The sequence below is a fragment of the Cydia strobilella genome, chromosome 9 (genome assembly GCF_947568885.1).
Source record: "Cydia strobilella chromosome 9, ilCydStro3.1, whole genome shotgun sequence".
Lineage (NCBI taxonomy): Eukaryota > Metazoa > Arthropoda > Insecta > Lepidoptera > Tortricidae > Cydia > Cydia strobilella.
In genome coordinates this window covers 18,598,350-18,625,673 of record NC_086049.1, presented here as the reverse complement: position 1 = coordinate 18,625,673, position 27,324 = coordinate 18,598,350, and the positions used below count along the sequence as shown (strand labels likewise).

Genomic DNA, 27,324 nt, shown 5'->3' with positions numbered 1-27,324 from the left:
ATACCTAACCCTGCCTCAAGAATCGCTATATTGGTAGGTGAAAACCGAATGAAAATCCGTTCAGTAGTTTTCGAGTTTATCGCGAACATACAGAGAGACATACGCGGCGGGGACTGTTTTATAATATGTATAGATAATACTATCAGAAGAAAAATGATATTTAATTAAAATCGATTTTCTATTTTATAGCATTTCAAATAATTTTATTATAACAAAGAAAATTAAATGGATTACAGCCACCTGCCTTTACATATATATTTGTATTATTAGACAAACATACAATATGATTTGCATTATTAATACATTTAAATCTAGACATTTGGAGCTTGCACCATAATATTGGAAAAGTGACTAGCTAATTTTACTAATGTGTATTAAACCTATACATATAAGAATGTATCTTTCAAGTTTCGCTTAAAATTGAAAATGTGACGTTCCACGGATAAAGGTACCTTATGGCGGTCGGCGCTTACGATGTTATTAACGACTAATGCGGTGCTACGTGACGTAAGCGCCAACCGTAATAAGGCATCTTTACTCGTGGATCGTCACAAATATTCATTTGGTCGATCTACTGTATCTGTAGCACAGAATAAGTAATAGTATTGTCATACAGAACGGCCACGCCCCGCCCCGCCCCGACTCGACTTACCTCGCCCCGCGACAGAAATCTGGCGGACTTCTGGCGTACTCTCAGTACTGTTTTTAAGCAACTTACTCACACTATGACGCATGACGCGTGTACAAACGTGCCGTTCACACATAGAAACGTGAGTGATTTTTGATGTATAGCGTGTCCGCCCTGTGATTGTAGGTATCTGATTTATATGGAGTAAGCTGAAGTATTTACAGGACTTACGACGTATACTTTGGTGTAGGTGTAAAATTTTCTCTAATGGAAGTTTCTTATTTTCACTATTTTCAGTATACTACCGTCGGTCTTCTTTGGATGTCTAAAGCTGAAAAAAATATGAACATTATTGTTAAGTATTATACGTTTCAAAAAACCGGCCAAGTGCGAGTCGGACTCGCGCACCGAGGGTTCCGTACTTTTTAGTATTTCTTGTTATAGCTGCAACAGAAATACATCATCTGTGAAAATTTCAACTGTCTAGCTATGACGGTTTATGACATACAGCCTGGTGACAGACAGACGGACAGCGGAGTCTTAATAATAGGGTCCCGTTTTTACCCTTTGGGTACGGAACCCTAAAAAGACCTCAAAAAGTCTATCAAAAGAGACCTAAAGACGCAAAACATCCCACCATTGACAACACGGGACAGATTGTTCTGGCGCAGACACACAAGAAGGCCCGACCCCAAATGAAGTTGGGAAAAGGGCAGGGTGATGATAATGATGATGAACCCTTCGTATGTGACGTTTTCAATCAAAAGGTACCACATAGTCGCTTACCATATGGACGAGAATTGAAAAACCTGTCAAAGCGTCCTTATGGCAAGCGACAATGTGGTACCTTTGGCTTGAAAACGACACATTATTATAGGTTTCATTTATCCTCAATAGGGAATATCACGCAAAACTCTGCGTAGAGGGCGTCACTAACATATACACAGGGCCTACCGCGAAACACGAAAATCGAAAGTTCGGTTTCTGCCTCTCTATCACCCGCTGTCAAAACTTTTTTTCAGTATGAGATAGCGACACGAATCCTTCCTGTGAACATCTTAATTAGAGATGCCGCTAATAGTGGTTTTGGCCGAATACCGAATATTTGGCCCCTCATTCGGCCGAAGCCCCGAATATTCGGCATGACATGCGTACATTTTGAGTCACAATTATTATGAAAAACTGTTCGCCGACAAAGCACAACGTTTGCTAAGATAATTTTTTTGTTGAACAGAATTAATGAAAGTAGTTAGAGTTAATCATTACAGTCAATCAAATCAGACCCATGATAAGTCCGCCATTTGTACATTATTTTTATATTTTGTGAAATAAAGCTTAAAAAAAATAAAAATACTAAGAGCTTTTGAATGATTCACGGTTAGTTTCACTTGATTTCACCCGTGAACAATGTATGTAACTGCGTCGAAATATCGGGAGCTCATAAACAATACAAAAGGTAATCACTGTCTATATCCCGGTCAATAGTATAAGTCTAGTAAAAATAAAATACTTATTTTGTAATCAATTCCCACAATAGAAATTATACCAAGTTTTTGGTTATTTTATCGTGTGATTTTTCTTTATAGGTAGGTGCAACAGATATGCGGTGTTCGGCCGAATAGTAGGCAACATTCGGCCGAATACCGAATAGTTGCCGCATATTCGTGGCATCTCTTAAAGTCCTTGTCAATAGAACTTGCAAATAATGTAAATGGGTCAAAATCATAAAAATAATTAATGCAAATAAAAAAAAATCATTTATCCATATTTAAATACATTTTATCGTATTTTTATAAATATTTATTTTTAGTTTTAAAGTGTGTCGACAGATGGCAGTGAATTTACTGGGGTTACAAAATTTACTATGACAGTACCGCTCTAGTATAAGTTACTCTATGTGAGAACGAACGGGAGGAGATGACAACGTTGCCGGTTCCTGGGTCTAATCCACTGGTTTGCTTTGGATAAGAAATGTAACGTGTGCTGTAATTTGTAAACAGTCTTGTGTAGTAAAGACTGCGAGTTGAATATCGTATTTAATTGAAAGCCCTCGTCATCCACGATTGAAGGTTCTGATGCGCTGTCGATAGTAAGATACGCCCAATAAGCTGGAATGCTCAGCAATCGATTGGTGGAAGTTCGTCAAAGGACAAGAACACTCGAAAGCTCTAATCATAGAGTAACTTATACTAGAGCGGTACTGTCATAGTAAATTTTGTAACCCCAGTAAATTCACTGCCATCTGTCGACACACTTTAAAACTAAAAATAAATATTTATAAAAATACGATAAAATGTATTTAAATATGGATAAATGATTTTTTTATTTGCATTAATTATTTTTATATGATTTTGACCCATGTTCTTTCACTGGTATGCGTTAAAATTATAAATAACAAACGCAACAGTCAACGCCCTCTATACGAGTGTAGGCCAAAACTAGTGGCGCCATCTGATCGAGAATCAAATTTTCGTGATTTTCGAGGCACGTTTTTTTCTTAGACTGTATCCATCTATTACGGAGTTATATCTATCTTTGCTCTAATCAAAGGGTTCAACGGCAAAACTGCTAAGGAGCTTCTAAGGCTCAAAAGATATAAAACCTGCGCAGTGACTAGAATATTGACTGGACACTGTAAGTTGAACAAACACATGTTCCGATTTGGGAAGAAACAGGATGCGACATGCAGGTTCTGCCAGGAGTCAGAGGAGACTGCAATGCACATTCTCTGTTCCTGTGGACCACTTATGTCAAAAAGAAGTATCCACTTAGGGCGGCACATACTGCAACCCTATTAGGTACAGAACATTACGGCCCAAAGAATCTGGAATTTTCTGGACTCAACGGGCATTAGTAACGAACTTTAAAGGGCTGTCACAATAGATCACTGCTTGGTCGACGTGACACTCACAGGCCCACAACACCCCAACAATAATAATAAGACGCCCACGATTCCGACATATATAAAATATTTAAGTATATAGACTGTTGATAAGTTCAAGCGGTGTCCTTTTAAAGAGCGAGATTACGAAGTAATGGAGGTAAAATGTTTATTAACATTCTTTGCAAGTTCTATTGACAATAACTTTTTTTTTAAACAATCTTTTATGCTCACATAATTAATACCTAATATATGCTGGTCCATGCTGGGTCCAGTCACGAATTTATCCTCGAAGTTAGGCTGCAACTCCACCAGAAGCCTCTGGTGTCGCGGGGAGAAGTTCCAGAAGAGGAACCGGTGACCATGCTCCTCCAGGTCCAGGATCGTGGAGATGAGGCTCTGTCAAAAGAAATTCGGATTATCTATTAACACACTAAAAAACGGCTACGCATGATGTGATAAATCTTTTAAATTATGTACATTTTCAAGCAGCAGTTTTCGCCGCTATACTTACTCAACCCTCGTATCTGCAACACTCATTTGATGACAAAAACACCCGTATTCCGAATGAAAGAAAAGCGACATTTCCATCAAATGATTGTTGCAGATATGAGGTTGAGTAAGTATAGCGACGTTTTCCTTTAATAATTTGTGGTTATTAAACTATACATAATACAATTAGAAACATAATATAAAGTTAGATTGTGTGTGACTTTGAGCGTTATACATATATTCCACAGTACCTATATTTTTTTGCTCACGGTCTTCTGATAGTTTTTACCTTTTATATTAAAAAATATTTTATTATTTTCAATTATATACCTAAACCAAATTATACCTTATTACTTTCTCTTTTTACAATACTTAACATTTTTCTGACTGTGTTTAGATTGAGATAGTTCTGAGGTGTTTTAACTTTGGTGAATTTGACTTTTTGATAAAAAAAAAATGCTTTCTATATAAAAACAACTTTTAGTGCTTCAAGTAGAAAGTTTTCCTGACTAACTCAAGTAGAAAAGAGTTTCAAACAAGGGCGAGTCGGACTCGCGTACCGAGGGTTCCGTACTTTTTAGTTTTTTTTTTATGTAATAGGAAGCAAACGAGCAGACGAGCCGCCTGATGGGAAGCAGTCATCGCCGCCCATGGACATAAGCAACATCAGAGGAGCCACTTATGCGTTGCCAATCTTTGAGAACTCTAAATACTTGCTTCTTGAAGAACCCCATGTCATAGCGCAAGGGAAACACCTCAGGCGGTCTAGCATAAGTTGCGTTCTCGCGCGCGAGTCCATACTTGAAGTCGCGCTAGATGTATGGAGTCGCGTGCGAGAAAGCAACTCATGCTAGCAGGTCAGAAGGTAGCTCATTCCACAACTTGCACGTTCTGGGCAAAAACGAGCGAGATGCCCGCTTGTTTTTGGTTTGCCACGTGTCAAGAAAGTGAGGATGAGCTTTGTTTCTTTGGCGGGAGGTGCGGTGGTAAAAACGTGACGGTGGCACCAGATCAAAAAGTTCTTCAGTATTTGTTGTTGGAGCGGCAACAGAAATGTATCATCTGTCTTAGCTGTATGTTATGTGTGTGACTATGTTCTAATTGCTATATGCTGTTAATGTATTCCAATTTGTGCCGCTTTGGCAATAGCTGTAAGGTGCAAATAATAAATAATAATAAATAATAAATAAATAAATATACATAAATCTGTGAAAATTACAACTGTAGCTACCACGCTTCATGAGATACAGCGTGGGGACAGACAGACAGACGAACAGCGGACTCTTAGTAATAGGGTCCCGTAAAGAAGGTTCTAAATGTAGTATTATCTACGAACCTCAACAACCCCAAGGTCCACACTTGCCAGCAGTCTCCCGTCTAGCACGACTACGAGCGACGCGGGCGCCGCGCGCGCCTGCGCCCGCAGCGCGCCCGCGCAGTGCTCCGCGCCCGCCTGCGCCCGCAGCGCGCCCGCGCAGTGCTCCGCGCCCGCGTACCCGAGCGCGCCCGGCAGCGTCAGGGACACGCACGACTGGTTGCCGACCTTCAATTATATATTAATAAGATAATAGATAAGATAAGATAAGATAAGATAAGATAAGATAAGATAAGAAAAGATAATATTTATTTCATTTAAAAATATCCAAAATTATAACAATCATAAAACACTTCAATAGTACTAGTAGTAATAATAGTTATATTTGTATTACAAGGGGGCAAACTTGTTGTTTAACCTCTCGTGCTAAGGTGTTGTATTGATAGCCGAGCGAGCGACAAATTCTTAAGCGTTGCGAGGCTCTCGAGGCACGAGAGTTAACATGAGTCAAAATGAAAATCTTTATTTTTAGGCAACTATTAGCCCATAGATAAATATAATATGCCTTAAATACTAAAACGCACCCTGGCTGCGAGGCATTTCGCAAGTAGGGAATGCAATAACCGGCCAAACTTCATAACCGGTTTCGGTTACGGTTATGCCCGAAAAATAACCGATAATCTTGTTATAACCGGTTACGGTTATTTTTGACAAAAAATATTACAATAAAGTCATTAAAAAAAATACGGAGAGGTACAGTGTTAAAGAATAGGATGCCTTCGTTTTTTAATAAAACATACATATATTTTTAATAACAGTGAAAAAACAACGTTGGACAATATATACAATATTCAATTAAAATATTCCATAAATAAGGGAAGTAAATTTGGTATATTTTCGTCATTACAGTAAGTACACTAATGACAAAAATTATAGTGACAGGCGTCACAGTTAAAAAAAGGCGGGATTTTGTAGTCAGTCATTAGAAGATCAGTTCATAGAATTTAAGTCATAAATAAATAACCGAAAATAACCGGTTATTCAAGTTTTCAATAATCGGTTATGAAATTTTGTCAAAATAATCGGTTATAACCGATTATTTCGGTTACGGTTATAACCGATTTGCTTTCCCTATGAAACCACGCCCGCCGCGATGCCGTACTCCAGCCCGAGGGTACACCCCACTAGCACTGTACCCGAGTACACCACCAACTATACCTTGAAGCCGGCGGGGTGTAGCTGCGGTCGCGCCGACCTCGCTAGTGCGCGCAGCGCGTCCCCGCCCGCGCCCGCCGCGATGCCGTACTCCAGCCCGAGGGTACACCCCACTAGCACTGTACCCGAGTACACCACCAACTATACCTTGAAGCCGGCGGGGTGTAGCTGCGGTCGCGCCGACCTCGCTAGTGCGCGCAGCGCGTCCCCGCCCGCGCCCGCCGCGATGCCGTACTCCAGCCCGAGGGTACACCCCACTAGCACTGTACCCGAGTACACCACCAACTATACCTTGAAGCCGGCGGGGTGTAGCTGCGGTCGTGCCGACCTCGCTAGTGCGCGCAGCGCGTCCCCGCCCGCGCCCGCCGCGATGCCGTACTCCAGCCCGAGGGTACACCCCACTAGCACTGTACCCGAGTACACCACCAACTATACCTTGAAGCCGGCGGGGTGTAGCTGCGGTCGCGCCGACCTCGCTAGTGCGCGCAGCGCGTCCCCGCCCGCGCCCGCCGCGATGCCGTACTCCAGCCCGAGGGTACACCCCACTAGCACTGTACCCGAGTACACCACCAACTATACCTTGAAGCCGGCGGGGTGTAGCTGCGGTCGCGCCGACCTCGCTAGTGCGCGCAGCGCGTCCCCGCCCGCGCCCGCCGCGATGCCGTACTCCAGCCCGAGGGTACACCCCACTAGCACTGTACCCGAGTACACCACCAACTATACCTTGAAGCCGGCGGGGTGTAGCTGCGGTCGCGCCGACCTCGCTAGTGCGCGCAGCGCGTCCCCGCCCGCGCCCGCCGCGATGCCGTACTCCAGCCCGAGGGTACACCCCACTAGCACTGTACCCGAGTACACCACCAACTATACCTTGAAGCCGGCGGGGTGTAGCTGCGGTCGCGCCGACCTCGCTAGTGCGCGCAGCGCGTCCCCGCCCGCGCCCGCCGCGATGCCGTACTCCAGCCCGAGGGTACACCCCACTAGCACTGTACCCGAGTACACCACCAACTATACCTTGAAGCCGGCGGGGTGTAGCTGCGGTCGCGCCGACCTCGCTAGTGCGCGCAGCGCGTCCCCGCCCGCGCCCGCCGCGATGCCGTACTCCAGCCCGAGGGTACACCCCACTAGCACTGTACCCGAGTACACTAACAACTCGAGCTCTGAAAATTTACACATTAAAACAAATATTAATTGCAGGTATTTTTAAAAAACGGTAAAGTGCGAGTCGGACTCGCGCACGAAGGGTTCCGTACCATTACGGAAAAAACAGCAAAAAAATCACGTTTGTTGTATGGGAGCCTCATTTAAATATTTACATCATTCTGTTTTTAGTATTTGTTGTTATAGCGGCAACAGAAATACATCATCTGTGAAAATTTCAACTGTCTAGCTATCACGGTTCATGAGATACAGCCTGGTGACAGACAGATAGACAGACAGACGGACAGCGGAGTCTTAGTAATAGGGTCCCGTTTTTACCCTTTGGGTACGAAACCCTAAAAACAGACGTAAACTCTTTTTGTAGGACGTTGTGTCTCTGAACGTGAACATATTATTATGTTACTTACTGCTATTCCTCCATAGTGTCGGTATGATAGCGAGTTCTATAATGGACATCATAGCGACTATGATGACGGCCGCTAGTACGACGCAGATGTAGTAGAAAGCGTCAGTGAGACGTGTCGCTGATAGTAAGGATTAGTAGAACTGAACATATTATTACGAGTTACTTACTGCTATTCCTCCATAGCGTCGGTATGATAGCGAGTTCTATAATGGACATCATAGCGACCATGATGACGGCCGCTAGCACGGCGCGGGGTATGTAGTAGAACGCGTCAGTGAGTAACGTCACTGACAGGAGGACTAGAAAAGCTGAAAATAAAATGGATCATCGAGTCAATTACAATAAAAATAAAACTATTCGTGTTTTGACACAGCGCTATACACGTACATATGTGACGTTTTCATCCAAAAGGTGATTGTCGCTTGTCGATAAGGTTGATTTCTAATTGAAGCTATATGGAAATAGCGCCTTACTGACAAGCGACAATAAGTACTCTTTTGGTTGAAAATGGCACATATTCATAGCTTACCTTTGAACATGGAGCCGGCGGGTGTGGCCACACCACAAGCGTGGTTCAACGCTGTCCTAGTGAAGGACCCAGTCGTCGGCATGGCTTGGCAGAATGAGGAGACAATGTTACAGGCGCCTACGGCTAACATTTCTTGTGTACCGTCTACGGGTTTGCTGCCAGCTGAAATTACAATACAAATTTGATCAAAAAATAAGTTATTATAGTATGCGGTCTATCTACTGAGCTCGTTCACTTACCTGTACTGACAATGGCATTATGTTAAACAAGAGCCATTATTTCTTTTGTGCCTGAGCGCGTGGCCTTTGTGTCTGATCGCGTGGCTATTGTGTGGGAGCCTCAGGCACAAAGGCCACGCGCTCAGGCACAAAAGACATAATGGCTTTTGTTTAACATAATGCCATTGTTAGTACGTAAGAGAACGAGCTCAGTAGAGATAGCGTTAACTAACCGATATTGCAGTTGGTAACTAAACCGTTTAATTGGTAAATTCGTAGTCATAAATGTAATAAATAACTTTTTTCCTACACAATATGGAATCAACACAATAGAAAGATATTCCAATGGTACCATAACTCGATGCGCTATAAGCTCCAATGCTTTCCAAGGTCGTTACGAGGGTCATCACGAACTCCTGTAGCCCGAACACGACGAGCATGCCTTGGAGGTTGAGGATTTGGTTGTCTATTATAGAGACCAGGGTACCATAATTCACCCAAAGCTCTAGTACTCTCCAAAATATTCTTTTATCTTCAAACACGACCACCAAAGCTAAATTTTGGCTGGTCCAAGTCTTCAACAAGAGACCAGATTACATATCAGAATAGAAAATACCAGTAATGGCTTGTCAAATTTAGCATGGCCTTAATAAGATAAGATATAACACATCACACAACACAACAACAATAACATTTTGAATTTTCCGTCTGAAACTCAATCAACACATCTATACCTATTCAAAGTTAAGTAACTTGCTTATTAGGCAAAGTACCAGGGTTCCATAACTCACCGAAAGCCTTAGCAATAGCGATACTCTCTAAGATGGCGACGAGAGGCATCACCAACTCCTCCGGCCCGAACACCACGAGTATCTTGGAAGTTGAGGGTCTGGTTCTCTACCATAGAGACCAGGGTACCATAACCTACCGAAAGCTCTAGCTATAGCGATGCTTTCCAGAATGGCGACAAGAGGCATCACGAACCCCTTCGGCCCGAACACCACGAGCATGTCGTGGAAGTTGAGGGTCTGATTGTCTACCATAGAGACCAGGGTACCATAACCTACCGAAAGCTCTAGCTATAGCGATGCTTTCCAGAATGGCGACAAGAGGCATCACGAACCCCTCCGGCCCAAACACCACGGGCATGTCGTGGAAGTTGAGGGTCTGGTTGTCTACCATAGAGACCAGGGTACCATAACCTACCGAAAGCTCTAGCTATAGCGATGCTTTCCAGAATTGCGACAAGAGGCATCACGAACTCCTCCGGCCCGAACACCACGAGCATCTTGGAAGTTGAGGGTCTGGTTGTCTACCATAGAGACCAGGGAACCATAACCTACCGAAAGCTCTAGCTATAGCGATGCTTTCCAGAATGGCGACAAGAGGCATCACGAACCCCTCCGGACCGAACACCACGAGCATGTCGTGGAAGTTGAGGGTCTGGTTGCCGACGGTTGTTGAGAATGGGGGTGGGGCGAACTTTGGTAGCCCACCGGTTATAGTACCTGTAATAGAAGAATTCAAAAATGAGAAAAAATCAAAATTATCTTCAAGAGTAGGGTATAATTATATCTACTTCGAAATAAAATTAACATAACCATATTTCTAACGCTTACATAATATCCAATTCGAAGTGTAGATTAATATTAAGAGGTATTTCTTGACCTGTTCCGTACAAACACATTTGTGACGTTTTCAATCCACAAAGAACTTGTTACTTTTATGGAGAGGCGACTAAGTCGCGTGCCGAGCGCGTGTCAAAGCAACCATGTCGTTAAAAAGCAACTATCGTGATAGTATTAAGGTTCAAAATGTAACAGCTCATTCTGAGATAACGAGTTTGGGTAATGAAGGACGATCGGTTGCCTGTGTGTGGCCTCAGAATGAGCTCTTACATATTGAACCATATAAATAGGACGGTAAAATTTCTTTTTAAATGATTTTGTTCCCGTTCAGCCAGTAGCGGTAGCATTGGTAACCGCTGAACAAAAGAAACAAAGGCTTTTGTTTAAGGCCGTTCCATCGGTTTGCCGCTGTCACTGTCACATTTCGCAAGAAAGAGCGGGAAAGATCATGCGCGCCAAGTGTCAATTTTGATCGAATTTTGTCGATTTTTATTTATTTTAAAAATGTTACCTTACAATATCGAAATTCGAAAGCTATGAAATTTAAGTTAAGACTGTTTTTTCTTCTTTTTTTTGTTTATAGTATCACATAATAAATAACCGAGTAAAGTTAGACTAAAAGTCCGAGTTAGAGGTTACTTTGGGAATTAATTGTATCGAGCGAAGTGTCATAATCCGTGTATCGGAAACTATGTAATTAAAGATAATATAGTCAAAAACTACATATATTTTTTCCACGTCTACGAATATCAACGCCTCTTAGAAAAACATGATCATATAAGGAGATTTTTCGCCTTCTGGCTCAGGGAACCGCCTTAACAGATTAGGGTGTGAGGCGTAAAAATCATTTGAAAAAAATTCTTTCTATACCAGTGAGTGCGAAGGGCAGGGTTCCCTTCAAAGACAGCAGATACGCCAGTAGAGCGGCCGCGAACACGACGAGTGCGTTGCGCGCGCGCATCACGTGCAGGCACACACTCGCCAGCCTGCGTCGCGCAAGGCTTGAATTCTCGTCAGTTGAAAGCCTTAAACGCTGGAAGGCAAAAGAAATTTTAATGTAAACCATTTCGTAGATTGAGATCATATAGACAAAAAACGTTGTAATACTTATTAAACTATTTTGTAGATATATCTATAGATTATGTGTTATACAGCAAGTTGTCGTATTTTCCATTAATTCATAGATTGTGCCATGTAGGGACTGCTTGACCACATGCCGCGATATGGTCACGATTGTAAATGTGATTTAATATGTGTTCAAAACGCGAAAGTTTTAAATGTTATATGGTCACTTTTCTTTCATTTTTAAACCGAATGAAACCAAAGAAATGTAGCTATGTTCCAATGTTGAAAGAGGTTTAAGTACGCCGTTTTTTTTTTTTTTTTTTAATGAAATAGGAGGCAAACGAGCAGACGGATCACCTGATGGTAAGCGATTACCGCCGCCCATGGACACCCATTTAAGTATTATATAGATCGAGAGTAGGAAAAACGACACCTACTTACCTTCAACAGCAACAGTAAAATTATACAGGTGACGCCTAAAACGGTGTCCCACAAATGTATTGTTTTTATATTCTTGAAGAAATTGATTACGGCCTCCAGAAATGTACTACCGGATGATCCTGAAATAAAAGCAAAGTTTTGAATCCTTATAACTGAGGCAAATGTTACAAAAGAGCCTCAAGGAATCTTTCATTAGTTATTAGTACATTTACAGTGGCATTATATGTGTCGTTCTCAAGTAAAAGGTACCACATTGTCGCTTACCATAAGGCTGAAATTTGCTTGCATCTCTATACGAATAAAATGTCAGAGCGTCCTTGTGGTAAACGACAATGTGGTACCTTTTTGGTGGAAACTGTAGGTAATACAGCCAATTTGATTTCTGTGCCACTTCGTAAAATACGGTCGAAGTTAATATCAAAGATAGAGATAACTCCGTAATAGATGGATATAGTCTAAGGAAAAAACGTGCCTCGAAAATCAAGAAAATTTGATTCTCGTTCAGAGGGCGCTACTAGCTTTGGCCTACAGTCGTATAGATGGCGTTGACGGTTTCGTTTGTTATTTAACAATTTTAACGCATATCAGTGAAAGAACATGGGTCAAAATCATAAAAATAATTAATGCAAATAAAAAAATCATTTATCCATATTTAAATACATTATATCGTATTTTTATAAATATTTATTTTCAGTTTTAAAGTGTGTCAACAGATGGCAGTGAATTTACTGGGGTTACAAAATTTACTATGACAGTACCGCTCTAGTATAAGTTACTCTATGTTAATATGAATGCCACGTATATGACAATATGTTTTCTATGAAATGAAAATTCTGCGAAACATTACATTCTGTGAAACAATTTTCTGCAAAACAAGGTACAACCACTATACTTGTTACCTGTCAGTCTGAAGAGTGACTTGAGCTGCGCGGCGCCGATCTGCAGCGCGGCCGCCGCGGTGAACCCGCTGATGACCGGTTTAGAAATGAAATCCAACAGGAATCCTGAAAATTCCATCTCCTCCTCTTAGTCTCAACTATACTTTATCATATCTCCTCTTAAGGTTAGAGACACTCCAGACTAATACACCTACATAATAGATCTCAGGAGTGGCGCGCGCGTATCTCGCCCACGAGATAGACTACCCGTCTTTTTCTCACTATTAATTAGAGCGGGAGTTAAAGTGGGACTGGGCTGGTCATGTCTGCCGCATGCCGAATGACATGTGGGCCAAAATAACCACAGTGGGTGCCCCATGAGTCAAACCGGGGATCCGGCAGACCTCGTCGGCGATGGCGGGATAACTTGGACTCCTTTTTGAGCGACTGGCCAGATGTAGCTCAAAACCGGGAGGAGTGGAAGAAGAGGGGGGAGGCCTTTGCCCAGCAGTGGGACACAATAGGCTCGTAATAATAATAATTAATTAGAGCGGGCGAGATAGAGATATACCATCAGGCCACTCCTGAGTTATATATACAAAATGTGTTTTTGTCTATAATGTTTAAGTGAGGTTTTTCAAATAAACGAAATATATTCCAATTATAATAATATATTTATTATAAATATTTTAACATTCGCCTAACAGTTAGGCCCTAACTGAAGAGCAGCTAGTATAATAATTTCATATCTTTTTTTTTTCATATATCTTTATTGCGTCCATGTTAATTTTTACATAGGATGGTAATATAACATTAACCTAACAGAAACGACGAGAGACGAAGTGCAGCAAGACCTCAGCGAACTCGGCGCCGTCGACTGGACAGAAACGGCTTTGGACAGAGTAGCATGGCGGTCTTTGGTGTCGGAGGCCAAGATCCACTTCGGGTCGTCGCGCCACAGCAGTAAGTAAGTAACAGAAACGAAGTCGAAACAAATATGCCAAAAACCTAAACATTTGGCGACTTATCTGGCGAGCAGGGCCGCCAGTAAGGCCGTCGGGCCGTCGGTGATGTCCTTGCAGCTGCCGAATATGGCGTACACGAAGAACACTCACCTAACTGCAACGCCCCGAGCAGCATAATAACACATCCGGACAGAAACGAAGCCAGATATGCAAACGCCTCGGCTTTGGCGACATATCTGGCGAGCAGGGCCGCTAGTAAGGCCGTCGGGCCGACGGTGACGTCCTTGCAGCTGCCGAATATGGCGTACACGAAGAACACTCACCTAACTGCAACGCCCCGAGCAGCATAATAACACATCCGGACAGGAACGAAGCCAGATATGCAAACGCCTCGGCTTTGGCGACATATCTGGCGAGCAGGGCCGCCAGTATGGCCGTCGGGCCGACGGTGACGTCCTTACAGCTGCCCAATATAGCGTACACGAGACCGGGGAAGATGCTGGAGTATAGGCCAACCTGGAAAGAAGTTTTGTTTCATTAATCAGCGGAAAAATCAACAAAGAAATGTCTTAACGAGTAGCTAGCAGCGAATGTAAACATAATAAACAAATGAAGTATTCGGTGGAAGTATTTTAGAATATAAAGAAAATATCTTTATTTGGACATCCTATACGCGCTATCCTTGCACCCCTTAGGGCTCGTTCAGAAATCAAAAGTCAAGATCAAATAATTATGATCACATGATTTCTGGACGAGCTCTTAACTACCTCGCTAAGGTACTTCTGGTAGAAAAATAAGACAGTTTTACATATATTAGGTAACAGCTGCCGCCGCACTCTTTAAAATCATTTCGTTGATCGTGTGTAGCGCAACCCACGTTTATTCAGTTAGAATATGTATAAAGAGTTGGAGTTGAAACTCTAGGTGCATGGGGTCCCAGCGCGCACAAGTTGTTTGCAGAAATCGCGAAGCGTATCGGTGACCGAAGAGCTGGCGGACGCACAACGTATCAGCATTGCGATACAACGAGGAAATGCCTCAAGGGCCTATTTTAGATTTAAGCTAGTTATTAATTTAGTTTAGTAGTACCACTGTATCTTTTATGTAAATAAATGCTTTATTAAATAGTTCTAAGTCTAACTCTTACGTAGGCGAACACTCGCGAACGCGAAGCGAAGCAGCGCGGCACGGCGGGCCCATGGCGTTCGCGTTCGCACCGAGATCGCCCACGTAGGACACTTCTATAGGTATCAAAGGATTGATTCACCCCGCTCCGCGCCGCGCCACTTCGTTGTTCGCCTACGTAACGTTGCGTAATATTAAAATACCTGAGGTGGCAGTCCTGCTATGATGGCGTAAGCGATTCCTTGAGGAATGGAGGTCAGGCCCACAGTCAAACCTGCAAAATGTTAAGTCTGCAAATATTCGCCAAGGCACGTGATGGGTTGAAAATATAGGTTTTTTCGTCGTCTTGTTTCAGTACTAGTAGTAGGCGGTTTTCTGTGTTCTAAGCACATTTGGAAGGCAACGCTAGTGACTTCTAGCACGAACGAGGCAACGCTACGCTAGTGACTTCATTCCGAGATTTAGTTCATCGATATCTTAATAAGTTAATTAATTAATAAGAAAGACACTTCTTTTAAAAAGCATGAAAAAATATCATGTTAGTAGATATGAAGATTAAAATCCCGCACATTAGTAGGCATAAGATATCCAAACCATGTAATTTCTTAACTTAACACAAACATAAATAATCTCAACAATTCATATTGACTTTAAGATAACTAGGTATAACAAGGGAGAAAATCCTACTAATTAAATATTACTAAATAAAGTAAAGGCGGATTATTCAAATGTAAGATGTAAGATGATCCGTGATAAAAGCTGTAGGTAATCAGACAGTTTGTTTATAGTCTGTACGAGTACCTAGTACCTATATAACAATGGATATAATGGATATGGAATGTGATGATTCGAATAGTTTCGGATCCGACTTGAGGTCAACACATGTACAGCTGTATGAGCTGCGAAATTGCATGGAGAAATTATGAATGAATTCATTGAAGTCGCCGTGCACTTTTACTGCTGATGGAACAGTAAACTGTACAGTGTACAGGCCTTTTTTTGTTTACGGAGTGGGCGAATGCATTTACGCACCGTCCCCCCGGCCGCGGAAAGGCTTTTGATGGGGGGGGTGGTGGGACTCGCCGCTCCTGTCCCCTCTCAACTGGCGAGAGGGGAGGGAGAACTTGGCCCTACCCATTAAACCCACTCCGGCGTTTCACTCTCTTTGCCGTATGCGAGAGCGCCATGGGATCGACACTTCACTCCACCATGGCGCCCCCAACAGTGCACATATGCCTACTCGACTCGAGTGGTAGATTTTAACGCGTACAAATGGGCTGTGTTCTGAAGGATTGTTTCACGCTAACAAAGATAGATATAACTCCGTAATAGATGGATAGAAGAAGAAGAAGTCTAAGGAAAAAACGTGCCTCGAAAATCAAGAAAATTTTATTGTCGTTCAGAAGGGGCTACTAGCTTTGGCCTACTGTCGTATAGATGGCGTTGACGGTTTCGTTTATTATTTAACAATTTTAACGCATATCAGTGAAAGAACATGGGTCAAAATCATAAAAATAATTGATGCAAATAAAAAAAATCATTTATCCATATTTAAATACATTTTATCGTATTTTTATAAATATTTATTTTTAGTTTTAAAGTGTGTCGACAGATGGCAGTGAATTTACTGGGGTTACAAAATTTACTATGACAGTACCGCTGCAGTATAAGTTACTCTATGACGCTAATTATAGTATGAATCTTCACAAATGAATTTTACGTCTAAGACCTTAATCTGTTAAACAAAAGCCATTGTTTCTTTTGAGCGATCGGTCGGCTTTGTGGGCCATTGTTAGACACAATGGCACGCGCCGTGGCACGCGCTCGGAGACAACGGCACACAATGGCCGACCGCTCACACAAAAGAAACAATGGCTTTGTTTAACAAATTAGGGTCTTAGTCGTAAAAATCATTTGAGAAGATTTATACTATACGCCTTAATTGGAATAAAAGAGAAAGATACCGGCAATTTGCGAAATTTGGTGTTCGCGGTAGGCCCTCAGGACACTCTGTATGGATATATTAAGGGTCCCCGGCAAGCTCGGTTCTCCATACAAACGTAGTTACGCTCTCATTTTAAAACGACTAGTTAGATTGCTCTGAAACTTTGTACTATACAATAGGATAAGGTACATCTATGTCTGTAATTAGTTTATGTAGCTTCAGATACCATAGTTTAAAAAATACTGCGAATTTAAGTTTTTCATACAAAAACTTGTTATTGCTCTATTTCATTTGTTTTATAAACTGGGGCTATATAAACTAATTACAGACCTTTAAGTTTCATTACAATCCAACACGTAGTTTTATAATGAGAGCGGAACTACGTTTGTACGAAAAGGTGCAATTCGGCCGAGCTTGCCGGGGACTCTTTAGTATCAAACAAAGTGTCCCGTTTTAAATTTTTCATGGTAAACACTAACCGGCTATGAAGTCCCTGAACAAATATTTCGACTTGTAGTTCGGCAGCCATGTTGTGATGGGGACCCGCCGCCGCCAGGACTCCAAACCGCACAGCTTCGACGCGGCGCGACGGACGCGGCTCGGCTCGGCCGCTGCATGCCCTGTGGGTGAACATAATAGTTTGCATTTTGTTTTAACTAGGCATAAAATCTGTAAAAATATTCAATATTCACCAAGATATCAACACTAAAACTTGGAGGATATTAACGGAGTAGCCATTAACCATATTCATGATGGTCAATCCAAGCACGACGATGCCTGGTTCTCCTTACTAAAAGAGAAACGCACGAGGCGCCATGAGCAGGCCTCCAACCCCCGCCCACCTGGGGGAGCATACACCTGCTGCGTGTGTGGCCGAGGGATCCTCTCTCGTATAGGGCTTTACAGCCACGAACGCAAGTGTCGTAACACTCGTAACCGCGATGCTGCTTGAAACATCTGACACAGATGACAAAAGCCTATTTATAGCCATTAACAGGCGTTCCCCCTCTGTCGAAATTCCATGACCAATGGTCATAGACATTATGGACTAGGTTCGGAACCCTAAAAACCATGATGAAACAAATGCAAACAAGTCTGGCACATGCCAAAACTACTTCATCAGGTAACAAGCTTCAGTGACTTATATTTTTAGGTGCTGAATGCAAGAAAAAATGATTGATCTACAACATAATCAAAACATAATCAAAACATAAAGAGAGAAAAAAAAAAATTCAGATTACGTCACCGCAATGAGAGCACACAATATAACATCCCTTAGTTATCGCCGAGAACGTACCGATATCTTAACCCTTTATAAAATTATTAACAATATTATTGATTCTCCGTTTTTATTACATTCACTATCCTTCAGAGTTCCTCGACGTTGTGAACGCGCTTGCAGGAAAAAACCCCTCTTTTACATCCCCCGTAGTCGGACTGCTTACGCGAAAAATAGTTTTGTTAGAAGGGCATGCAGGTTGTACAACAAAAAATTTCTGAATCTCGATATTTTCTGCGAGAAACTTAATAGATTTAAAACACTATCTATGCAGTGTAATAACCCAGATCATTAGTTTGGCGCTATTGGGAAAAAATCTCAGTATTGAACGTTAATAAGTAATAAGAATAACAAAACCTTTTTAGTAGTCAGTTTATATACAATTTAATTGTTAACACCCTGATACTCTTGCATTTTTTTTTTCTTTCTCATTATTGTTGTTATTGTTTTTGTTCTTGTTTGCACAAATAGCTCTGTTTTACTCTGTAGAAACTTTATTAAACTGTAAGTCTAGCTTTAAGAAAATGTCCAGTGTTATGTATAACTATAGAAGACTGTTTGTTTCTTAAATAAATAAATTAAAAAATTAAAAATTAAACATAATAGGTTCAGGCTCTAAATACATAATTAGGAATTGTTACTGAAGTAATCAATAAGTATTAAATAGTTAAAAAAAAAAAAATTGTAACCATCATGCTAGTACTACTTTTTAGTATAAAAGAAGTATTTAGTTTTAGTTTTAGAAGTGTTAAATACTAGATTTAAAGACACAAACATAATGGTTTATACACTAGCGATTTCGGAAGAGCGGGGTTTTCTGTCACAAGCATATCTAATGCTTAAAAGAAGACCTCATCCCATGCTGTAAACTACTTGTAAGGAACCAATAAACATTTTTTCATTTTCATTTTCATAATAATACATAAATGCTGTTAAAACCTGTCTTAAATAGGTATTATTTTTATTTTATAAACCTAAACATAGGTACTTGCTTAAAAATGCTTACCATTTCCAATGACTCCGCTCATAATGATTAAATTAAATATCAATTTACAAAAATATTACATTCGAATTACCACGACACAAGCACATTAAGCTGCACATTTGACCAAATGTAGCCTTTATTCCATTGTAATAGGGTTTAAGAATGGTTAGTGAATTACGATGGTACGGATCGGCGCGTGCGATGACTTTGGGAGTCGGTTGCGTTGTGAGTTTGCGTTATCTAACACTGGTTTAATATTCTCGATAATTGATGATGATGATAAAATTGGAGCGTCTGATGTGGATGAGCATAGTAATTTAGTGTTGGAAAAAACTCGAGCGTTTGATTGTTCGAGTTTAGGACGCCACTCAGTTTTTAAGACTGTAGACGTTATGTAACTCTCTCTCGACTCGAATTTTCTATAAAAACTCGAGTCATGTTTAAAGAAGACTTAAAATTTGAGTAATAGATTTCATGTTTACGTATTTTTTATTTTATGTAGGTAACATAAAATAAAAAAATAGTAAGGGGGTCAAAATTATTTTCGCTGTCTTGTCGTTGTCCCCAAAAAATGTGACAGTGGAGCTTTTTGTACAGGGTGAAATTTAGTTTTCAATTTTTCTCAAGAGAATTATAATCAACAGCTAGAAAGACATGGAATAGTTATTTATATGATAAAAGACAAAAATACAAGCGTGATGTTAGAAACGAGACAACGAAAAGAATTTCGACCCAAGGGATAAGTTCGCCTTTGTCTCGAGACCGAATAGGGTTGCCACCTTTTTTCTATACACATATAGTATTTTTGTCAAAATATTAAAGAAATATAGTATTTACTGGGAAATTTGAAAAAAAATAGGGCCGATTTGAGGCGAATTAAAAATCCAAGTCGCATACGATGCGATATCGGTGACATTTGCATACCCCATTCTTGAGTGATGAAAATATAGTATTTTTCGTACTATATTGTTTTTGTATAATATATAGTACAAGTGACTAAAATATAGTACGATACTATACATATATTATAGTATGGGTGGCAACCCTAAGACCGAATGATAAGGAGTTCAAAGACTCGAGTTTAAACAGCACTACCTATAGTTGCAGTAAATAGGTACGATGCTTGTCCTCCTGTCTTACAAATAGTGTAAAACTACACATTTTTAGGGTTCCGTACCTCAAAAAACGGACCTTATAGGATCACTCGTGCGTCTGTCTGTCTGTCCGTCTGTCACAGCCTATTTTCTCCGAAACTACTGGACCAATTAAGTTGAAATTTAGTATACATATGTAAGTTTGTGACCCAAAGCCAGACATGTAACGTAAACAAATGAATTTTAAACACGGGGGGCCACTTTTGGGGGGTAAATGAGAAAATTAAAAAATATAGTTTTTCAAACTATATCGTGTTACATATCAAATGAAAGAGCTCATTATGAGAATCTCAAATATATTTTTTTTATAATTTTAGGATAGACAGTTTAGGAGTTATTCAAGAAAATAGGCAAAAAATGACCAATCCCCCCCCCCCCCCTTATCTCCTATAGATCTTTACCTACAGATCACAGGAAAACCTATTAGAAATGTGCAGTCAAGCGTGAGTCGGACTTAATTACTTAGTTTTTGATCCGACCCCTACGGGTTTTTAAAGAAATTTCCCTCACGTTTCACATGAAAAGTACATTGTTTAAACTGTGTAATGTACGGAACCCTTGGAACGCGAATCCGACTCGCACTTGGCCGGATTTTAAAATTATTTCATGCTCTTAGTTAGGTAACTTGTTAATGAACAAAACTTATTTGTCTCGTGATAAAAATGACAAATTCAAGTACTTACCGATATTAAATAGATGGTAACGGACAAAATTTTAAAGCTGCTCGTTTAAGTCCCGTATCTTATACCTTGAAACGAGCATTTCTTGTATATTTATATATTTCGGTGATCTCGGAAACGGCTGTAACAATTTCGATGAAATTTGCTATATGGGGGTTTTAGTGGGCGAAAAATCGATCCTAGCTAGGTCTTATCTCTGGAAAAACGCGCATTTTTGAGTTTTTATATGTTTTCCGAGCAAAGCTCGGTTTCCCAGATATTTTTTATTTATTTATTTATTGATAATGGGAAACAAACAGCGAAAAATGACACATATAGATAATTACACTTACACATTATAATTAATATGGCCAAATATTATGTATGCATAACACATTTGTTACCATATGAATATTATGTATGCATGTTAATTAACGTAAACTCTATTTTAACTCTATTTTAATTAGTGTCCAAAGCCTCCATAAAAATCAGATTTAAAAAAACTGTTCATTAAAAATAAATTAACCTTGTAGTCAAAAATATAAGTATCTCTTTTATCACACTGGGGCAGTGGTTCAAGCAATCAATACACAGATTGGGAAAGAATGAAGTTATCTTAAAAATATAAAACAACTATTCATATAGTTTATCGTTTAATTGAACAAACGAACACGTGGGGTATTGTTATCGTTACAAAAATGATGTAAAATTTCACGAGAATTTTGAATTTAGTCACTTGTCTAACTACTTGAGATTAAAAACTGTAATAGACTAGATATGCGCCATTTTCAACCAAAAGGGTACTTATTGTCGCTTGTCAGTAAGGCGCTATTTCCATATAGCTTCAATTACAAATCAACCTTATCAACAAGCGACAATGTGGTACCTTTTAGTTGAAAACGTCACATATTAAAGAAAAAGTACTTGTTATACAAAATGTTGCATTGCACTTAAGCATACTTTTTCGAATATTTTTTTCTCGAAATTATTAGGATAAGCAAATTTGTGACGTTTTCAACCAAAAGGTACCACATTGTCGCTAGTCGATAAGGTTGATTTCTAATTGAAGCTATATGTAAATAGCGCCTTATAGACAACCGACAATAAGTACGCTTTTGGTTGAGAATGGCACATATATTGCCATTTCAGCTACGGAACCTTAGAATCGCCGTCAATGTATAGTTCGTAGATTTCAAACAGTCCCCTTTCGGCTTATCCTTTGTCTATTGTTAAATGAAACCGCACGTGCTACTTACTAGCATAAAAAAATGGTATGGCCGTTTTAACCGGTTATTCAATTACCACTCTATGGAGATTGCAATAAGGTTTAAAATGAACTAATGGGAAAACATATTCCTTAGCTGTGTGGTCTTTGCGGTTACTGAGTGCCGGCAAGTCGAACGCTAAAGAACCAGTCTAAAATGTGTCATCGATATGCGTAACAAAGGCGCGTTATCGGAGAGCGCACTTACACTGGTTTTTTTAGCGTTGGACTAGCCCGCGCTCGCCACGATGCACGAACCAGGTAAAGGACAGGGACGGATTGCGATTAAAACATTTTGATGGATTCATGACAAGTATGTATTTACATATTTAAAACAAACAATAATAACATTTTTTTACTATTCAGTTAACTAATTAAGTTTTACGTACGTACGTCTTGTACTCTTTTGATGATATTTCGTCATACCAAATACCATTCGGATGTAGGTACCGGTTTTTTTATTATACGCACTTACATAAGTTACTGCTGATAAGTAAACTTAAGAATGGATTATTTTCAGTCAGTCATAAAGTTATAAATATTTAGGTAGGTACAGCGCTAAGAAGTATAGACATCGGACAAAAGGGTGTACGGATACTGATATAGATATACATAGGGGCCTATTAGCACAGAATAACTAATAGTACTACCGTACAGAAAATTCACTCCTTCACAAAAGCCAGATTTAGGTATAAAATTATACCTACACTCGCCGCCTGCAAGCAAAATTGAAACTTATAACCGCGCACGAACCGTGAATCTTCTTTGCGCGCCGCAGTTTTATGACCGAGCTGCGAGTGTCGGCACGGGGTTGTCACTTGGCAAGTTTTTGTACCTATACCTACTGATTTATTATTTTTAAGATAAATATGTAGGAATTACAAACGTTGATTCTGTAAACATAAAATTTTTAGCCGGAGATAGTGATGATACTGATTCTCATGGAAGTAGGTATGCCATAGAAGTACTTATTCCTTTGAAAATATGTCGGTCAATATAGTCCGGAATTTAAAAAAAATGATTTTTCTGCTTTCTTGTTCTTCAGACATCCGTAAACAGAACATTATCTTTTATACAGATTAGATCGCGATTTAGGTTTCGAAGCCATTGCGTATTTTCAATTTTGCGCGAGCGCCACGTGACACGACTATCGTGCGAGCCGAGCGGCAGCCCACTGCCATACACCTGCCCGGGCGGTGCGCCGGCCAAATATACCTAAACTGCGCAGTGACACCCTCCTGCTATTAGTTACTATACTACTTACGACCAGAAATCTACTTATGTACCTATAAATTAAACTATGTAGGTTGTGGTACTTGTGGTTTGAGAGCATCACTTCGGACTTGTACTTGACCGATTTCTTATTATTCGTCCCAAGAATTGGCGTAGGCACTAGTTATTACGAAAGCAAATGCCATCTGACCTTCCAACCCAGAGGGTAAACTTCTTGGGATTAGTCCGGTTTCCTCAAGTTTTCCTTCACCGAAAAGCGACTGGTAAATATCAAATGATATTTCGTACATAAGTTCTGAAAAACTGGTACGAGCCCCCGGACCCGCGACCTCCGGATTGCAAGTCGCACGCTCTTACCACTAGGCTACCAGCGCCCTACCAACTGCAAACGATACCAATGCTTAGAAATAAAGGGAAAGTGGAAAACTCATTGTATCAGACGAGACTCGAACTTGCGACTGCGGGATACCAGCCCGCCCTTGATTATTTCCATCAATTTCGTTTCATGATACTTAACTGGCACAGCAATTATCTGTAATAACCCGACGACCACTTGTGTCTAGACTGTCAATCTAACTTAAGACTTAAGAGGCAACAGGAATGGTCATTTTTCCGTACAAACGTACTCGACGGTTTCCTCCGTGGTTTTTGAAACTAGAGCAATGATTTTTTTCAACACATTATTATTATTTTTATTCTCAACACAGATTATTATTTCGCCGTTAAACGTAAGTCTGGCGAACCTAGTATAAGTAAAATGCAGCATAATTTTTGAAAAAATAGTACTATTCGATGCTAGTGCGGAAAGTATGTCAATACTCCACGAGTACCGAGATATCGGGACGAGTGAAGAATGACATTTCCGCACGTGTATCGAACGTTTTTTTAATACAGTTGCGAAAAAATAAAAACAACAAGTAAGGAATTCGAAACTTTTATATTATTAATTCTGTGACATCATTGACATTGACATCATGAATAGGTTAAAAACTGTAATAGATGTCATATATTAAAGAAAAAGGCTTTCCGGCCTTCACCACTGGAGGGCTTCGTCACTTTTTCTTTAATATATGACATCTATTACAGTTTTTAATTTATATATAGTAGTGTGACTACTTAAAAAAACACAAATCAAAAATATTTCATAAAATAATTTGATTTGTTCCCAAACTTGTTCATTATGAAGAGGTGTTTTTTTTAGCCTTTATTCGACTAGAATGGATATTGTCATTATTATTGAACCCACTTCAATGAAAGTTTTTTTAATGCACGTTCTATAAGACAGAAATAATTGTAAATATAAAATATTGTACTATTATTACCCAAGTATCGTTATTTACGATTATTTGTGTATCGTATATTTATAAAAACAATATCGAATGTTGCCTTTGGAAACATAAAACATGCTTGCAGTAAGAAAAAACGCCTCTTCTTTGACAGGCGTTCCGTTCCATTCAGACAACTTATTAAGAACGGTTTTTCAATATTAAAAAATAAACGTGTTATAATAATGAAGAGGTAACTAATAAAATATGAAATATGTATATTTTTCGTATTCCTTCATTAACAGTAGGTTTTTATGTTGATTACGACGTTTAAAGAAAACTAATATTAACACTCATCAATAAGTAGTCACGAATTGGAACATGAATAAATTTAAAAAAATTGGAAAAGTAAAAAGCACTAGTTCGCGAAAACCAACTTTCCGCACGCTAAACAGCTAAGTAGCACTTTTTGAGCAACTGTATTAAAAAATATTAACGGATATATTCACCTAAAACATTAGCTCCTGTATCCTCTTAAGGCGCGTGCCGCCCATTAGGTTGACAATACAAGCAATCCGGAAAGCAGTTATAACCATAGGCCTAATAATTAATCTTGGAGGTTCTTTTTAATTATTTAATTGCCTTTATCACTACACAGAATTAAAGAAACAAATAAGAATAAGCTTACAATAAAACAATAGTTTTAAGAAAATACCGTCTACGATGTAAAGTTTGGATTTATAAAGATAAGTATAGTAAAGAAAATTAAACATCTCGAAGCATAAGCTAAATCGGCATATTTAAATAGTTTGGCGTTTTTGACATGTGTAGCTCTAGCTATACCTATACCTACTATCTCTAACTTCCTCTTTTAGAGTTCCGTACCCAAAGGGTAAAAACCGGCCAAGTGCGAGTCGGACTCGCGCATGAAGGGTTCCGTACCATTACGCAAAAAACGGCAAAAAAATCACGTTTGTTGTATGGGAGCCCCACTTAAATATTTATTTTATTCTGTTTTTAGTATTTGTTGCAATAGCGGCAACAGAAATACATCTGTGAAAATTTCAACTGTATACAGCCCGGACCGGCCCGCTATCCCTTATCCGGGTTTTATAAGGGTATTGCATAAGGCTTAACTCAGCATACCCTTTGCCAGACGAAACCCTTTCATTTTGCTTTTAAAAACCCAAGCTAACACATTTGTGTAATCGGTAGCCCAAATACTCTTACAAAACCCTTATCATCCGCTCACCAACACCTTGCATATTGCTTATAAGGGTTAGCCTTATAAAGGGCTTCCCTTTTAGCATATAAGCGTGCTAATTTAAGCGGCTGCGTTCTTTGACTAGGCACGTATTTTCTTTCCTTTTCATACACTAGCGTAGATATATACTAATCCTGTCTCTTTCACGCAAGGCTGAAAGGCGATTACTAAAGGGAAACCTTTATAAAAAGCGCATAAAGATAAGGGTTACCCTTATTAAGGGCTAGCCTTATTTTTGGTTAGCTTTTCGGTAAGGGTTAGTCAAAGGTAGGGGTATGAATGGGCTTGCAGTACAAAAGGGAAAGTCTTTCAATGTGTTAGCCGTGTTTAAGGGACGCCCATTGAAAGGGTTTTATCGCGGAAAGGGTTGTCCGGTCCCTGATACAGCCTGGTGACAGACGGACAAACAGAAGGACGGACAGCGGAGTCTTTGTAATAGGGTCCCGTTTTTACCCTTTGGGTACGAAACCCTAAATATGTCAATCAATCAATCTTTCAGTAGTATGGCTCCATCGATACTGTCGATGATTTCGCCAACGTCAAAGTGGGATCCACGTGGGATCGAATTAATATTTCTTGATTTTCTTCAGCCAGTGTACGGTAAATAAAATTATGAGCCTCTAGGGATCTAGCCAGACACGGTTAGAGGTAGAAAAATACAAAATGCTCTTAGAGCACGACGTTGTTCGGTGGTTGTTGTAGTTGTCTCGTAAAACCGATAGCTGGATTTTACGAGAAGCACGTGGACAACCGGCCATTGACTCCAAAATGCTGGTTAAACACGCTTTGAGATTAATTCTCCATTCACTGCACACTACCAAATTAGATGACTGTATAATAAAGCTATCGATATTACACTTTAAACAATATTAATGAGCAAAAAACAAAGGAATTAACCACGAGGCTACTACGATGGCGTTCGAACCGGAAGTCCCCTAAATATGTCAATGAATGTGGGAAAAATGTGGGTAGTTAGAATATATTCAACTTGAGGGTAGCTTGCGACATCATTCTATACTGTTAGTCATATTTCAAAACTGTATAATTTCACACAATAGAGGACAAAAGCGTAAAATTACTGTTAGAAAACGATTGAAAGATTTGTGTTTATATTTTAATAAATCTGTGGTGTGAACTTCAATACGACATTTATGAATAACCAACAGTAAGTAACTTATTAGTCATAAATTGTTCAATTTAATAATTTGTTTTTATTTCTATACATACGAAATATTCATAAAATCAGATTTTATAACAAAAGCTAAAATTACAGATTGTCACAGTAAAGACAAATTATTTTAAAAAAAATTGTACAACCCTATTGCCAGAAAA

The 27,324-nt window shown here is 39.9% G+C and overlaps 2 protein-coding genes and 1 long non-coding RNA gene across 3 annotated transcripts in view; 1 reads left to right on the top strand and 2 right to left on the bottom strand.

The window, feature by feature from the left end:
- Positions 1–463: 463 nt before the first annotated feature.
- The window catches only part of LOC134744480 (sodium-independent sulfate anion transporter-like), a 29,898-nt gene continuing 3,037 nt past the window's right edge, over positions 464–27,324 (bottom strand). The window contains exons 2-14 of the mRNA XM_063678299.1: positions 17,369–17,509; positions 15,148–15,218; positions 14,143–14,335; positions 12,876–12,980; positions 11,977–12,095; positions 11,341–11,503; positions 10,186–10,350; positions 8,625–8,786; positions 8,263–8,403; positions 7,543–7,688; positions 5,338–5,544; positions 3,755–3,908; positions 464–959 (exon numbers count right to left, since the gene is read on the bottom strand). Of these exons, the coding sequence (XP_063534369.1) occupies positions 922–959; positions 3,755–3,908; positions 5,338–5,544; positions 7,543–7,688; positions 8,263–8,403; positions 8,625–8,786; positions 10,186–10,350; positions 11,341–11,503; positions 11,977–12,095; positions 12,876–12,980; positions 14,143–14,335; positions 15,148–15,218; positions 17,369–17,509 (1,805 nt within the window). The 3' untranslated portion in view covers positions 464–921. The remainder of the gene's footprint in view (positions 960–3,754; positions 3,909–5,337; positions 5,545–7,542; positions 7,689–8,262; positions 8,404–8,624; positions 8,787–10,185; positions 10,351–11,340; positions 11,504–11,976; positions 12,096–12,875; positions 12,981–14,142; positions 14,336–15,147; positions 15,219–17,368; positions 17,510–27,324) is intronic.
- The window catches only part of LOC134744485 (uncharacterized), a 65,298-nt gene continuing 42,547 nt past the window's right edge, over positions 4,574–27,324 (top strand). The window contains exons 1-2 of the long non-coding RNA XR_010128094.1: positions 4,574–4,764; positions 4,867–5,027. This is a non-coding gene — a long non-coding RNA (uncharacterized LOC134744485). The remainder of the gene's footprint in view (positions 4,765–4,866; positions 5,028–27,324) is intronic.
- LOC134744450 (protein winged eye) overlaps positions 5,084–27,324 on the bottom strand; it is a 256,339-nt gene continuing 234,098 nt past the window's right edge. Inside the window, exon 15 of the transcript XR_010128090.1 lies at positions 5,084–5,098. The gene's annotated coding sequence lies outside the window, so the exon portion shown is untranslated. The remainder of the gene's footprint in view (positions 5,099–27,324) is intronic.